General features: G+C 65.1%; 2 protein-coding genes across 2 annotated transcripts in view; one reads left to right on the top strand and one right to left on the bottom strand.

The window, feature by feature from the left end:
• The window catches only part of LOC131574237 (ubiquitin-like modifier-activating enzyme 1), a 48,426-nt gene extending 41,269 nt beyond the window's left edge, over window positions 1-7,157 (top strand). The window contains exons 20-26 of the mRNA XM_058828662.1: window positions 216-405; window positions 1,583-1,671; window positions 2,462-2,554; window positions 4,048-4,239; window positions 4,975-5,076; window positions 5,624-5,724; window positions 6,920-7,157. Of these exons, the coding sequence (XP_058684645.1) occupies window positions 216-405; window positions 1,583-1,671; window positions 2,462-2,554; window positions 4,048-4,239; window positions 4,975-5,076; window positions 5,624-5,724; window positions 6,920-7,055 (903 nt within the window). The 3' untranslated portion in view covers window positions 7,056-7,157. The remainder of the gene's footprint in view (window positions 1-215; window positions 406-1,582; window positions 1,672-2,461; window positions 2,555-4,047; window positions 4,240-4,974; window positions 5,077-5,623; window positions 5,725-6,919) is intronic.
• Window positions 7,158-8,535: 1,378 nt separating this feature from the next.
• CCDC115 (coiled-coil domain containing 115) lies at window positions 8,536-12,974 on the bottom strand. The gene is made up of 5 exons (XM_058828663.1): window positions 12,854-12,974; window positions 11,404-11,437; window positions 10,641-10,770; window positions 9,269-9,514; window positions 8,536-8,768 (listed from the first exon to the last, which is right to left on the bottom strand). Exons 1-4 carry the CDS (start codon window positions 12,967-12,969, stop codon window positions 9,297-9,299), a joined length of 498 nt encoding a protein of 165 aa, XP_058684646.1. The 5' UTR covers window positions 12,970-12,974; the 3' UTR covers window positions 8,536-8,768; window positions 9,269-9,296.
• Between the last annotated feature and the right edge of the window lie 561 nt (window positions 12,975-13,535).

Here is a 13,535-nt window from a genome sequence, read left to right as displayed (position 1 = left end):
TATGTGTCCCCCCCAGGTGCCCCATGGGTGCCCCCCAGGTGCCCCCCAGGTGCCCCCCAGGCTCCCCCAGGTGCCCCCCAGGTGCCCCCCAGGTGCCCCCAGCTGCCCCCAGGTACCCCCAGGTGCCCCCAGGTGCCCCCCAGGCTCACCCCGGTGTCCCCGCAGCCCACGGGTGCCCCCAGGTGCCCCCCAGGCTCACCCAGGTGTCCCCGCAGCCCCTGCACCTGGATTACGTGGTGGCGGCTGCGAACCTGTTTGCGCAGAGTTACGGCATCGCGGGCTCGCGGGACCGGGCGGCCGTGGCCGAGCTCCTGCGCCACGTCCGGGTCCCCCCCTTCGCCCCCAAGGCCGGGGTCAGGATCCACGTGTCCGACCAGGAGCTGCAGAGCGCCAGCGCCGCCCTGGGTACGGCCGGGGGCTACCAAAATGGGGATGGGGGCTACCGGAATGGGGATGGGGGCTACCGGAATGGGAATGGGGCTGGGGGCTACCAGAGAGGGGATGGGGGCTACCAGAGAGGGGATGGGGGCTACTGGAGAGGGGATGGGGTCAGGATCCACGTGTCCGACCAGGAGCTGCAGAGCGCCAGCGCCGCCCTGGGTACGGGATGGGGGCTAGTGGAGAGGGGATGGGGGCTACCGGAATGGGAATGGGGCTGGGGGCTACCGGGGAGGGGATGGGGGCTAGCGGAATGGGGATGGGGGCTACCAGAGAGGGGATGGGGGCTACAGGAATGGGGATGGGGTCAGGATCCACGTGTCCGACCAGGAGCTGCAGAGCGCCAGCGCCGCCCTGGGTACGGGATGGGGGCTACCGGGGAGGGGATGGGGGCTACCAGAGAGGGGATGGGGGCTACCAGAATGGGGATGGGGCTGGGGGCTACTGGAGAGGGGCTGGGGGCTACCGGAGAGGGTATGGGGGCTACCGGAATGGGAATGGGGCTGGGGGCTACCGGAGAGGGGATGGGAGTTACTGGGGGTCACTGGTGGTCACTGGGTGTCACTGGTGGTCACTGGGTGCTGCTCTGGGTGTCACTGGGGGTCACCGGGGGTCCCATGGGTGTCACTGGTGGTCGCTGGTGGTCACTGGGTGTCACTGGGTGTCACTGGGTGTCACTGGTGGTCACTGGGTGTCCCATGGGTGTCACTGGTGGTCACTGGGTGTCCCTGGGTGTCCCATGGGTGTCCCTGGGGGTCACTGGGTGTCCCATGGGTGTCACCGGGGGTCCCATGGGTGTCCCTGGGTGTCCCATGGGTGTCACTGGGTGTCACTGGGTGCTGCTCTGGGTGTCACTGGGTGTCACTGGGGGTCCCATGGGTGTCACTGGGTGTCCCATGGGTGTCACTGGGTGTCTCTGGGTGTCCCATGGGTGTCACTGGGTGTCCCATGGGTGTCACTGGGGGTCCCATGGGTGTCACTGGTGGTCACTGGGGGTCCCATGGGTGTCCCTGGGTGTCACTGGGGGTCCCATGGGTGTCCCTGGGTGTCCCATGGGTGTCACTGGGTGTCCCATGGGTGTCACTGGGGGTCCCATGGGTGTCCCTGGGTGTCCCTGGGTGTCCCATGGGTGCCCCCCCCACAGATGACGGGCGCCTGGAGGAGCTGAAGGCGTCGCTGCCCAGCCCCGAGGAGCTGCCGGGATTCCGAATGTTCCCCATCGACTTCGAGAAGGTGGGGCCGGACCCCGACCCCCCAAAACCTGACCCCCCCAAATCCTGACCCTGACCCCCAAATCCTGACCCCAACCCCCAAAACCTGACCCCGACCCCCAAATCCTGACCCCGACCCCCCAAATCCTGACCCTGACCCCCCAAATCCTGACCCTGACCCCCCAAATCCTGACCCCCAAAACCTGACCCCCAAAACCTGACCCCCAAAATCCTGACCCCCCAAAACCTGACCCCGACCCCCAAAACCTGACCCCGACCCCCCCTGAGCACCCCCTGACCCCCCAAAACCTGACCCTGACCCCCAAATCCTGACCCCCAAAATCCTGACCCCCCCAAATCCTGACCCTGACCCCCCCTGAGCCCCAAAACCTGACCCCCTAAAACCTGACCCTGACCCCCCCTGAGCCCCAAATCCTGACCCTGACCCCCCTGAGCACCCCCTGACCCCCCAAAACCTGACCCCGACCCCCAAAACCTGACCCCGACCCCCAAAACCTGACCCCAACCCCCCCAATCCTGACCCCAGCCTCCCCTGAGTGTCCCCAAACCCCCCCCGCTGTCCCCAGGACGATGTCCCCAAACTCCCCTGGGTGTCCCCAACCCCCCTCGGGTGTCCCCAAACCTCCCCGATGTCCCCACTGTCCCCAATGTTCCCTCTGTCCCCAAACCCCCCCTGATGTCCCCAATGTCCCCCCAATGTCCCCGATGTCCCCTCCCCTGTCCCCAGGACGATGACACCAAACCCCCCCCAATGTCCCCAATGTCCCCGATGTCCCCTCCCCTGTCCCCAGGACGATGACACCAATTTCCACATGGATTTCATCGTGGCCGCCTCCAACCTGCGGGCGGAGAATTACGACATCCCCCCGGCCGACCGGCACAAGGTGTGAACTGGGAGCACTGGGGGATACTGGGAGCACTGGGGGATACTGGGAGCACTGGGAGAGGGGCTGGGGGATACTGGGGAGCACTGGGAGCACTGGGAGAGGGGCTGGGGGATACTGGGGGATACTGGGAGCACTGGGGAGGGGCTGGGGGATACTGGGAGCACTGGGGGATACTGGGAGAGGGGCTGGGGGATACTGGGGGATACTGGGAGATACTGGGGAGGGGCTGGGCGATACTGGGGAGCGCTGGGAGAGGGGCTGGGAGAGGGGCTGGGGGGCACTGGGGGGTACTGGGAACACTGGGAGATACTGGGAGAGGGGCTGAGGGGTGCTGTGGGGTTTTTTGGGGGCGTTTTATGGGGTTTTTATGGTTTCTGTGTTGTTTTTATGGGGTTCTGTGTTATTTTTATAATTTCTGTGTTGTTTTTATGGGGTTTTTATAATTTCTCTGTTGTTTTTATGGGGTTTTCATAATTCCTGTGTTGTTTTCATGAGTTCTGTGTTGTTCTATGACCTCTCTGAGTGCTGGGGGGCCATTCCAGAAGTTCCTCTGGAACCCATAAATCCCCCACCCCCCCGTGTAGATCCCCCCTGGTGCCCTGTCTGAACCCCAACACCCTCAGGGTTGATTTTTGGGCTCCAAACCCCAAACCCCAAACCCCAAAACCCCAAACCCAAACCCCAAAACCCCCAAACCCCAAAACCCCAAACCCCAAAACCCCAAACCCCCAAACCCCAAACCCCAAACCCCAAACCCCCAAACCCCAAACCCCAAACCCCAAAACCCCAAACCCCAAACCCAAAACCCCAAAACCCCAAAACCCCAAAACCCCAAACCCCAAACCCCCAAACCCCAAAACCCCAAACCCCAAACCCCAAACCCCAAACCCCCAACCCCAAACCCCAAAACCCCAAACCCCAAACCCCAAATCCCAAACCCCAAACCCCAAAACCCAAACCCCCAAACCCCAAAACCCCAAACCCCAAACCCAAAACCCCAAAACCCCAAACCCCAAAACCCCAAACCCCAAACCCCAAACCCCAAAACCCCAAAACCCAAACCCCCAAACCCCAAACCCAAAACCCCAAACCCCAAAACCCCCAAACCCCAAACCCCAAACCCCCAAACCCAAACCCCAAAACCCCAAAACCCCAAAACCCCAAAACCCCAAACCCCCCAAACCCCAAAACCCCAAACCCCAAACCCCAAACCCCAAACCCCAAACCCCCAAACCCCAAAACCCCAAACCCCAAACCCCAAAACCCAAAACCCCCAAACCCCAAACCCCAAAACCCCAAAACGCCAAACCCCAAACCCCAAACCCCAAACCCCAAACCCCAAAACCCCAAACCCCAAAACCCCCAAACCCCAAACCCCAAACCCCAAACCCCAAACCCCCAAACCCCAAACCCCAAACCCCCAAACCCCAAACCCCAAACCCCAAACCCCAAAACCCCAAACCCCAAACCCCGTTTTTTGGCGTCCCCAGAGCAAACTGATCGCGGGGAAGATCATCCCGGCCATCGCCACCACCACGGCGGCCGTGGTGGGTCTGGCGTGCCTGGAGCTCTTCAAGCTGGTGCAGGGGCACCGCCGGCTCAGCTCCTACAAAAACGCCTTCCTCAACCTCGCCCTGCCCTTCGTGGGCTTCTCCGAGCCCCTGGCCTGCCCCCGCAACAAGGTGGGGTTTGGGGGTCTCTGGGGGGTGTGGATGGGGGGCATTTGGGGGTCTCTGGGGGGGGTTTGGGGGTCTCTGGGGGGCTCAGCATCAATCCCAGGGGGGGTTTGGGGGTCTCTGGGGGGGGTTTGGGGGTCTCAGTGGGGCAGGGGAGGTGTGGATGGGGGGGGTTTGGGGTCTCTGGGGGGGTTTGGGGTGTGGATGGGGGGGGTTTTGGGGTCTCTGGGGGGGGTTTGGGGTGTGGATGGGGGGGTTTGGGGGTCCCTGGGGGGTGGGGATCAATCCCAGGGGGGGATTTGGGGTCTCTGGGGGGGGGTTTGGGGGTCTCTGGGGGGGTGGGGGGCACGGCTGGGGTGGGTTTGGGGTCTCAGTGGGGCACGGGGGGCACAAACAGGGGGGGTTTGGGGTCTCTGGTGGGCACAGGGGGCGTGGATGGGAGGGGTTTGGGGTCTCTGGGGGGGGTTTGGGGGTCTCTGGGGGGCTGGGGGGTGTGGATGGGGGGGGTTTGGGGGTCTCAGGGGGAATTTGGGGTCCCAGGGGGGGTTTTGAGGGTCCCAGGGGAGGTTTTGGGGGTCCCAGGGGGGGTTTTGGGGTCCCTTTTGGGGGGTTTTGGGGGTCCCAGGGGGGGTTTTGGGGTCCCTTTTGGGGGGATTTGGGGTCCCAGGGGGGGTTTTGGGGTCCCTTTTGGGGGGTTTTGGGGTCCCCCCCAGCTCTGACCCCCCCCCCCCGTGTCCCCAGTACTACGAGGTCGAGTGGACGCTCTGGGACCGCTTCGAGGTGCAGGGGCTGCAGCCGGACGGGCAGGAGATGACCCTGCGCCAGTTCCTCGCCTACTTCAAGGTACTGGGAGGGACTGGGGGGAACTGGGAGGGACTGGGGGAGACTGGGAGGGACTGGGATGGACTGGGATGGGACTGGGGGGAACTGGGATGGGACTGGGGGGGCACTGTGGGGGACTGGGAGGGACTGGGGGGGACTGGGATGGACTGGGATGGGACTGGGAGCTCCGACTGGGATGGACTGGGGGGCACTGGGAGGGAGCTGGGAGGGATTGGGAGGGACTGGGGGGGACTGGGATGAACTGGGATGGGACTGGGATGGACTGGGATGAACTGGGATGGACTGGGGGGAGACTGGGATGGACTGGGACGGGACTGGGATGAACTGGGATCAACTGGGGGACACTGGGAGGAGGGGGCACAGCCAAGAGGGGAGCTCTGGGGAACGGGAACGGTCGAGCCCCTGCGGTGGCCGCTGTCCCCGGTGTCCCCACTGAGCCCTCCCTGTGTCCCCTCCCTGTGTCCCCCCCATGTCCCCAATGTCCCCGATGTCCCTGATGTCCCCAATGTCCCCAATGTCCCCTCCCAATGTCCCCATGTCCCCACAGAAGGAGCACCGGCTGGAGATCACGATGCTGTCCCAGGGCGTGTCCATGCTCTACTCCTTCTTCATGCCCGCGGCAAAACTGCGCGAGCGCCACGACCAACCGTAGGAGGGGACACTGGGGACACTGGGGACACTGGGGACACTGGGGGGACACTGGGGACACTGGGGGGACATTGGGGACACTGGGGACACTGGGGACACTGGGGATGTTGGGGATGTTGGGGACATTGGGGACACTGGGGGGACATTGGGGGACACTGGGGACATTGGGGATGTTGGGGACATTGGGGACACTGGGGAACACCAGGGACGTTGGGCCAGACAGGAGTAGAGCGGGAAGGGCCCTGTCGCTGATGTCCCTGCCATGTCCCCAATGTCCCTGCCGTGTCCCTGCCGTGTCCCTGACGTCCCCTGTCCCCTCAGGATGACAGGAACCATCCCCAATGTCCCTACCATGTCCCTGCCGTGTCCCTGCCATGTCTCTGCCATGTCTCTGCCGTGTCCCTGCCGTGTCCCCCCTGTCCCTGCCGTGTCCCCAATGTCCCTGCCGTGTCCCTGCCGTGTCCCTGCCATGTCTCTGCCATGTCTCTGCCGTGTCCCTGGCCGTGTCCCTGCCGTGTCCCTACCCGGTCCCTGACGTCCCTGCCATGTCCCCAATGTCCCTGGCCGTGTCCCTACCCTGTCCCTGATGTCCTCTGTCCCCTCAGGATGACAGGAACCATCCCCAATGTCCCTGCCGTGTCCCTTCCATGTCCTCAGTGTCCCTGCCGTGTCCCTGCTGTGTCCCTACCCGGTCCCTGACGTCCCTGCCATGTCCCCCCTGTCCCTGCCGTGTCCCTGCCATGTCCCTGGCCGTGTCCCTACCCTGTCCCTGATGTCCCCTGTCCCCTCAGGATGACAGGAACCATCCCCCCTGTCCCTGCCGTGTCCCTGCCGTGTCCCTGCTGTGTCCCCAATGTCCCTGCCATGTCCCTGCCGTGTCCCTGCCGTATCCCCCCTGTCCCTGCCGTGTCCCTACCCGTTCCCTGACGTCCCCTGTCCCCTCAGGACGACAGTGACCATTCCCCCTGTCCCTGCCATGTCCCTGCCATGTCCCCCCTGTCCCTGCCGTGTCCCCAATGTCCCTGCCATGTCCCTTCCGTGTCCCTGCCATGTCCCCCCTGTCCCTGCCGTGTCCCTGCCATGTCCCCCCTGTCCCTACCCTGTCCCTGCCGTGTCCCTGGCCGTGTCCCTGCCGTGTCCCTGCCATGTCCCTGCCGTGTCCCTACCCGTTCCCTGACGTCCCCTGTCCCCTCAGGATGTCCGAGATCGTCACTCGGGTGTCCAAGAAGAAGCTGGGCCGCCACGTCAAGGCTCTGGTGTTCGAGCTGTGCTGCAACGACGACAGCGACGCCGACATCGAGGTGCCCTACGTGCGCTACACCATCCGCTAGGGGGCGCCCTTCGGCCCCGCCCCCTCCGCCTGGCCCCGCCCCCTTCCCGCCCGGGCCACGCCCCCTTTCCGCCCGGGCCACGCCCCCCGTCACGCCCCGCCCCCTCTCCCATAGTCGTTGTTGTGTTGGCCCCGCCCCCCTCTCGGGTTGGGGGCGGGGCTTTGGGGGGGCGGGGCTTGGGTCTCAACCAATAAATATAGACCTTGGCAAAAGGGGGCGTGGCTGGGGCACGTGGGGGTGGGGTGGTGGGCAGGTGATGGTGGTGACAAATGGTGACGTGGTGGCATTGATGGGGTGGCACTGCCATGGTGGCACTGCCGTGGTGGGACTGTCATGGTGGCACCTGACAGTGGTGACAAATGGCACCGTGGTGGCACTGATGGGGTGGCACTGTCATGGTGGCACGTGACATCGGTGACAAAGCGACCACCGTGATGGCACTGATGGGGTGGCACTGCCATGGTGGCATTGCCGTGGTGGCACCTGACAGCGGTGACAAATGGCCCTGTGGTGGCACTGATGGGGTGGCACTGCCATGGTGGCACCTGACAGTGGTGACAAATGGCACCGTGGTGGCATTGATGGGGTGGCACTGCCATGGTGGCACCCGACAGCGGTGACAAATGGTCCTGTGGTGCCATTGATGGGGTGGCATGTGACAGTGGTGACAAATGGCTTCATGGTGGCATTGATGGGGTGGCACTGCCCTGGTGGCACTGCCATGGTAGCACCTGACAGCTGTGACAAAGCGACCCCCACGGTGGCACTGATGGAGTGGCACTGATGGGGTGGCACCTGACAGCGGTGACAAAGTGACCCCCACGGTGGCACTGATGGAGTGGCACTGATGGAGTGGCACTGATGGGGTGGCACCTGACAGCGGTGACAAAGTGACCCCCACGGTGGCACTGATGGAGTGGCACTGATGGAGTGGCACTGATGGGGTGGCACGTGACAGCGGTGACAAAGTGACCCCCACGGTGGCACTGATGGAGTGGCACTGATGGGGTGGCACGTGACAGCGGTGACAAATGGCCCTGGGGTGGCACTGCCATGGTGGCACTGCCATGGTGGCACTGCTGTGCCGTGGTGGCACCTGACAACTGTGACAAAGCGACCCCCACGGTGGCACTGATGGAGTGGCACTGATGGGGTGGCACGTGACAGTGGTGACAAATGGCCCCGTGGTGGCACTGATGGGTGGCACTGATGTGGTGGCACCTGACCACAGTGACAAATTGCCCCGTGGTGGCACGTGACAGCGGTGACAAAGCGACCCCCACGGTGGCACTGATGGGGTGGCACTGATGGGGTGGCACAGCCGTGGTGGCACCCGACAGCGGTGACAAATGGCCCTGTGGTGGCACTGATGGGGTGGCACTGATGGGGTGGCACCTGACCACAGTGACAAATTGCCCCGTGGTGGCACCTGACAGCGGTGACAAAGCGACCCCCACGGTGGCACTGGGATGGCGGCAACTTGGGGACACCACGGTGGCTTTATTGGGGGTGGGGACACGAGGGGACACCACGGTGGCTTTATTGGGGGTGGGGACACGAGGGGACCCCTCCCCTCAGTCAGGTGCGGGGCTCGGTGTCACCTGCAGTGTCCTCGGTGTCACCTGCAGTGTCCTCAGTGTCACCTGCAGTGTCCTCAGTGTCACCCACAGGTGGCTGCTGTTGTCCCCCTGTCCCTGGTGGCAGCTGTGTCACCTGCCGAGAGTCAGCACGGCCCGTGTCACCGGTGTCCCCTCTGTGTCACCTGTGTCCCCATGTGTGTCCCCCCTGTGTCACCCATGTTCCCCCATGTGTCCTCCCTGTGTCCCCTGTGTGTGTTCCTTGTGTCACCTGTGTCCCCCCCTGTGTCCCACATGTGTCCACCCCTGTGTCCCCCCCTGTCCCACATGTGTCCACCCCTGTGTCCCCCCCTGTGTCACCCATGTCCCCCCGTGTGTCCCCTGTGTCACCCATGTCCCCCTGTGTGTCCCCCCTGTGTCACCTGTGTCCCCCCATGTCACCCATGTCCCCCTGTGTGTGTTCCTTGTGTCCCCTGTGTCCCCCTGTGTGTCCCCTGTGTCCCCCTGTGTGTCCCCCCTGTGTCACCTGTGTCCCCTGTGTCACCTGTGTCCCCTGTGTCACCCATGTCCCCCTGTGTGTCCCCTCTGTGTCACCTGTGTCCCCTGTGTGTCCCCCCCTGTGTCCCCCCATGTCACCTGCAGACGACTCCAGGTGTCCTCGCTGTCACGCACTCACCGAGGTCACCGTGTCCCCGTCGGTGTCCCCAGGGGTGTCCGTGGGTGTCTGGCTGTCCCCTGTGTCCCCTGTGTCCCCTGTGGTGTCCCCGCTGTCCCCGCTGTCCCCAGCCCGGTGACGTTTGTGCCGCAGGAGCCGCCGGTACCGCGCTGCCGCCGCCTCCAGCCCTGCCTGGAGCTCGGCCACCTCCACTGCCAGTGTCACCCCTGGGGACAGCGGGGACACCCCGGGGACACCCAGGGGACACCCCGGGGACACCCAGGGGACACCCAGGGGGTCACGGGGGTCGTGACCTTTGGGCCCTCCCCGGTTTTGGGGACGCCCCAGATTTGGGGCGTTGTCCCCGTTTTTGGGACTCCTCGTGTTTGGGGACCCTCAATGGGTTTTGGGGGTCCCCCAGTTCCTCCCAGTTTCTCCCAGTTCCCCCCAGTCCCTCCCAGTCCCTCCCAGTTCCTCCCAGTTTCCCCCGGTCCCTCCCAGTTCCCCCAGTTTCCCCCAGTCCCCCCCAGTCCCCCCCAGTCCCTCCCAGTTCCCCCAGTCCCTCCCAGTCCCTCCCAGTCCCCCCCAGTTCCCCCAGTCCCTCCCAGTTCCCCCCAGTCCCTCCCAGTTCCTCCCAGTCCCTCCCAGTTCCTCCCAGTCCCCCCCAGTCCCTCCCAGTCCCTCCCAGTCCCCCCCAGTTCCCCCAGTCCCTCCCAGTCCCTCCCAGTCCCCCCCAGTCCCTCCCAGTCCCTCCCAGTCCCCCCCAGTTCCCCCAGTTCCCCCCAGTCCCTCCCAGTCCCCCCCAGTCCCTCCCAGTTCCCCCAGTTCCCCCCAGTTCCCCCAGTTCCTCCCAGTTCCCCCCAGTCCCCCCAGTCCCTCCCAGTTCCTCCCAGTTTCCCCCAGTTCCTCCCAGTTCCCCCAGTTTCTCCCAGTTCCTCCCAGTCCCTCCCAGTTCTCCCAGTCCCTCCCAGTTCCTCCCAGTCCCTCCCAGTCCCTCCCAGTCCCCCCCAGTCCCTCCCAGTTCCTCCCAGTTCCTCCCAGTCCCTCCAAGTCCCTCCCAGTTCCCCCAGTTCCTCCCAGTTCCCCCAGTTCCTCCCAGTCCCCCCCAGTCCCTCCCAGTTCCTCCCAGTCCCTCCAAGTCCCTCCCAGTCCCCCCACTCCCTCCCAGTCCCTCCCAGTTCCTCCCAGTTCCCCCCAGTTCTCCCAGTCCCTCCCAGTCCCCCCAGTCCCTCCCAGTTTCCTCCCAGTCTCTCCCAATTCCCCCCAGTCCCCCCCAGTCCCCCCAGTCCCTCCCAGTTCCCCCCAGTCCCTCCCAGTTCCCCCCAGTCCCTCCCAGTTCCCCCAGTTCCTCACCCCTCTGGAAGCTGCCCTGGGCCTGCCGCAGACTGGGGGGCACCAGGACCCCAAACCAGCCCAGGGGGTCCTGGGGGGGCCGGGTTGGGACCCCCCCCTTTTTCCGGGGCCCCCCGGCGCTGCCGCAGCCCTGGGGGGAGGGGGAAAGGTCAGAGACCCCCCCCCAAAAACGGGTGAGGACCCCCCCAGGACCCCCCCAGCACCCATGGGTGACATCCCCAGAACCCACTGGGGACATTTTGGGGACCCCCCCAACCCACAGGGACCCCCCCAGGACCCATGGGTGACATCCCCAGGACCCCCCAGCACCCACTGGGGACATTTTGGGGACCCCCCCACCCCCAGGGACCCCCCCAGCACCCACAGGTGACATCCCCAGCACCCACTGGGGACATTTTGGGGACCCCCCCCACCCACAGGGACCCCCCCAGCACCCACTGGGGACATTTTGGGGACCCCCGAACCCACAGGGCCCCCCCAGGACCCATGGGTGACATCCCCAGAACCCCCAGCACCCACTGGGGACATTTTGGGGACCCCCCCACCCACGGGTGACATCCCCAGCACCCACTGGGGACCTTCTGGGGACCACCCACCCACAGGTGACATCCCCAGCACCCACTGGGGACATTTTGGGGACCCCCCACCCACAGGTGACATCCTCAGAACCCCCAGCACCCACTGGGGACATTTTGGGGACCCCCCCTCACCGTCACCCCCCCCCCTGCTGGGGGTCCTGGGGGTCCCCTCCTGTTCCAGGCACCTCCTCAAAGCGGGGGCGTCCCTCGGGGTCCTGCCTGGGGGTGACACAGAGGGGACAGCGTCACCTCTGTCCCCTGCTGTCCCTTTGCCACCCCTTGGGGACACCGGTGTCACCCCCCTGTGTCACCCTCCTGTGTCACCCCCTGTGTCACCCCCCTGTGTCACCCCCCTGTGTCACCCCCCTGTGTCACCTGTCTGTGTCACCCTCCTGTGTCACCCCCTGTGTCACCCCCCTGTGTCACCCCCTGTGTCACCCCCCTGTGTCACCCCCGGTGTCACCCCCCCGTGTCACCCCCCGTGTCACCCCCCTGTGTCACCCCCGGTGTCACCCCCCCGTGTCACCCCCCGTGTCACCCCCCGTGTCACCCCCCCGTGTCACCCCCCTGTGTCACCCCCCTGTGTCACCCCCCGTGTCACCCCCCCGTGTCACCCCCCTGTGTCACCTCCCCAGGCTGGGGACACCCCTTTGTGTCACCACCAGCGTGTCCCCAACGTCATCGTGTCCCCCCCAGTGTCCCTGTCACCCCCCCCACTGAGTGTCCCCAGTGTCCCCCCCAGTGTCCCCTGTCCCCCAATGTCCCACTGTCCGCCCCAGTGTCCCATTGTCCCCCTCAATGTCCCACTGTCCCCAGTGTCCCCCCCAGTGTCCCCTTTCCCCTCAATGTCCCATTGTCCCCCTCAACATCCCACTGTCCCCCCAATGTCCCCCCCAGTGTCCCATTGTCCCCCCCAGTGTCCCCTGTCCCCCAATGTCCTACTGTCCCTAGTGTCCCCCCCAGTGTCCCATTGTCCCCCCAATGCCCCATTGTCCCCCCAGTGTCCCCCCAGTGTCCCACTGTCCCCCCAATGTCCTGCTGTCCCTTCAAAGTCCTACTGTCCCCTCAATGTCCCACTGTCCTCTCAATGTCCCCCCCAGTGTCCCAGTGTCCCCCCCAATGTCCCAGTGTCCCCTCAATGTCCCAGTGTCCCCCCAGTGTCCCCTGTCCCTGATATCCCACTGTCCCCCGATGTCCCACTGTCCCCCAATGTCCCCCCCAATGTCCCACTGTCCCCCCCAATGTCCCAGTGTCCCCCAATGTCCTGCTGTCCCCCCCAATGTCCCATTGTCCCCCAAATGTCCCCCCCAGTGTCCCAGTGTCCCCCCCAGTGTCCCCTGTCCCCCGATGTCCCACTGTCCCCCAATGTCCCCCCCAATGTCCCACTGTCCCCTTCAGTGTCCCATTGTCCCCCCAGTGTCCCCAGTGTCCCCCTCAATGTCCCACTGTCCCCACTGTCCCCCCCAGTGTCCCCTGTCCCCTCAATGTCCCAGTGTCCCCCCAGTGTCCCCTGTCCCTGATATCCCATTGTCCCCCGATGTCCCACTGTCCCCAAATGTCCCCCCCAGTGTCCCCGATGTCCCCCCAGTGTCCCCTGTCCCCCGATGTCCCCCCAGTGTCCCCAGTGTCCCCCACCTGTGGCACACACGGACCCGGGGCACCATGGTGGCCCCGTACTGCAGGGACGAGACGCGGTGACAGCCCAGGGAGTACCGGGCCTGAGCCAGGGACAGCCAGCCCTGAGGGGACATTGGGGACATTGGGGACATTGGGGACACTGAGAGGGACAGCCAGCCCTGAGGGGACATTGGGGACATTGGGGACACTGAGAGGGACATTGGGGACATTGGGGACACTGGGGACACTGAGGGGACATTGGGGACACTGAGGGGACATTGGGGACATTGGGGACACTGAGGGGACATTGGGGACATTGGGGACATTGGGGACACTGAGGGGACATTGGGGACACTGGGGACACTGAGGGGACATTGGGGACACTGAGGGGACATTGGGGACACTGGGGACACAGCACAGGGACAGCCAGTCCTGAGGGGACACTGGGGACATTGGGGACACTGAGGGGGACAGCCAGCCCTGAGGGGACATTGGGGACACTGAGGGGGACATTGGGGACACAGCACAGGGACAGCCAGCCCTGCGGGGACATTGGGGACACTGAGGGGGACAGCCAGCCCTGCAGGGACACTGGGGACACTGAGGGGACATTGGGGACATTGGGGACAAAGCACAGGGACAGCCAGCCCTGCGGGGACATTGGGGACATTGGGGACACTGGGGACACTGAGGGGACATT

This window comes from Poecile atricapillus, unplaced genomic scaffold (genome assembly GCF_030490865.1).
Source record: "Poecile atricapillus isolate bPoeAtr1 unplaced genomic scaffold, bPoeAtr1.hap1 scaffold_186, whole genome shotgun sequence".
Classification (NCBI taxonomy): Eukaryota; Metazoa; Chordata; class Aves; order Passeriformes; family Paridae; genus Poecile; species Poecile atricapillus.
Note: the sequence above shows the minus strand (reverse complement) of the source record. Positions and strands in the feature narration are given on the sequence as shown.

Bases quoted from the DNA above. Each gene is read 5' to 3' on its own strand.
- CCDC115 (XM_058828663.1), bottom strand. From the start codon at position 12,969: ATGTCCCCTCAGGGCTGGCTGTCCCTGGCTCAGGCCCGGTACTCCCTG. The intron at 10,771-11,403 runs GTGCCTGGAACA...CCCTCCCCCCAG, and splicing joins GACGCCCCCGCTTTGAGGAG to GGCTGCGGCAGCGCCGGGGG. The intron at 9,515-10,640 runs GTGAGGAACTGG...CGCTGTCCCCAG, and splicing joins CCAGGGCAGCTTCCAGAGGG to GGGTGACACTGGCAGTGGAG.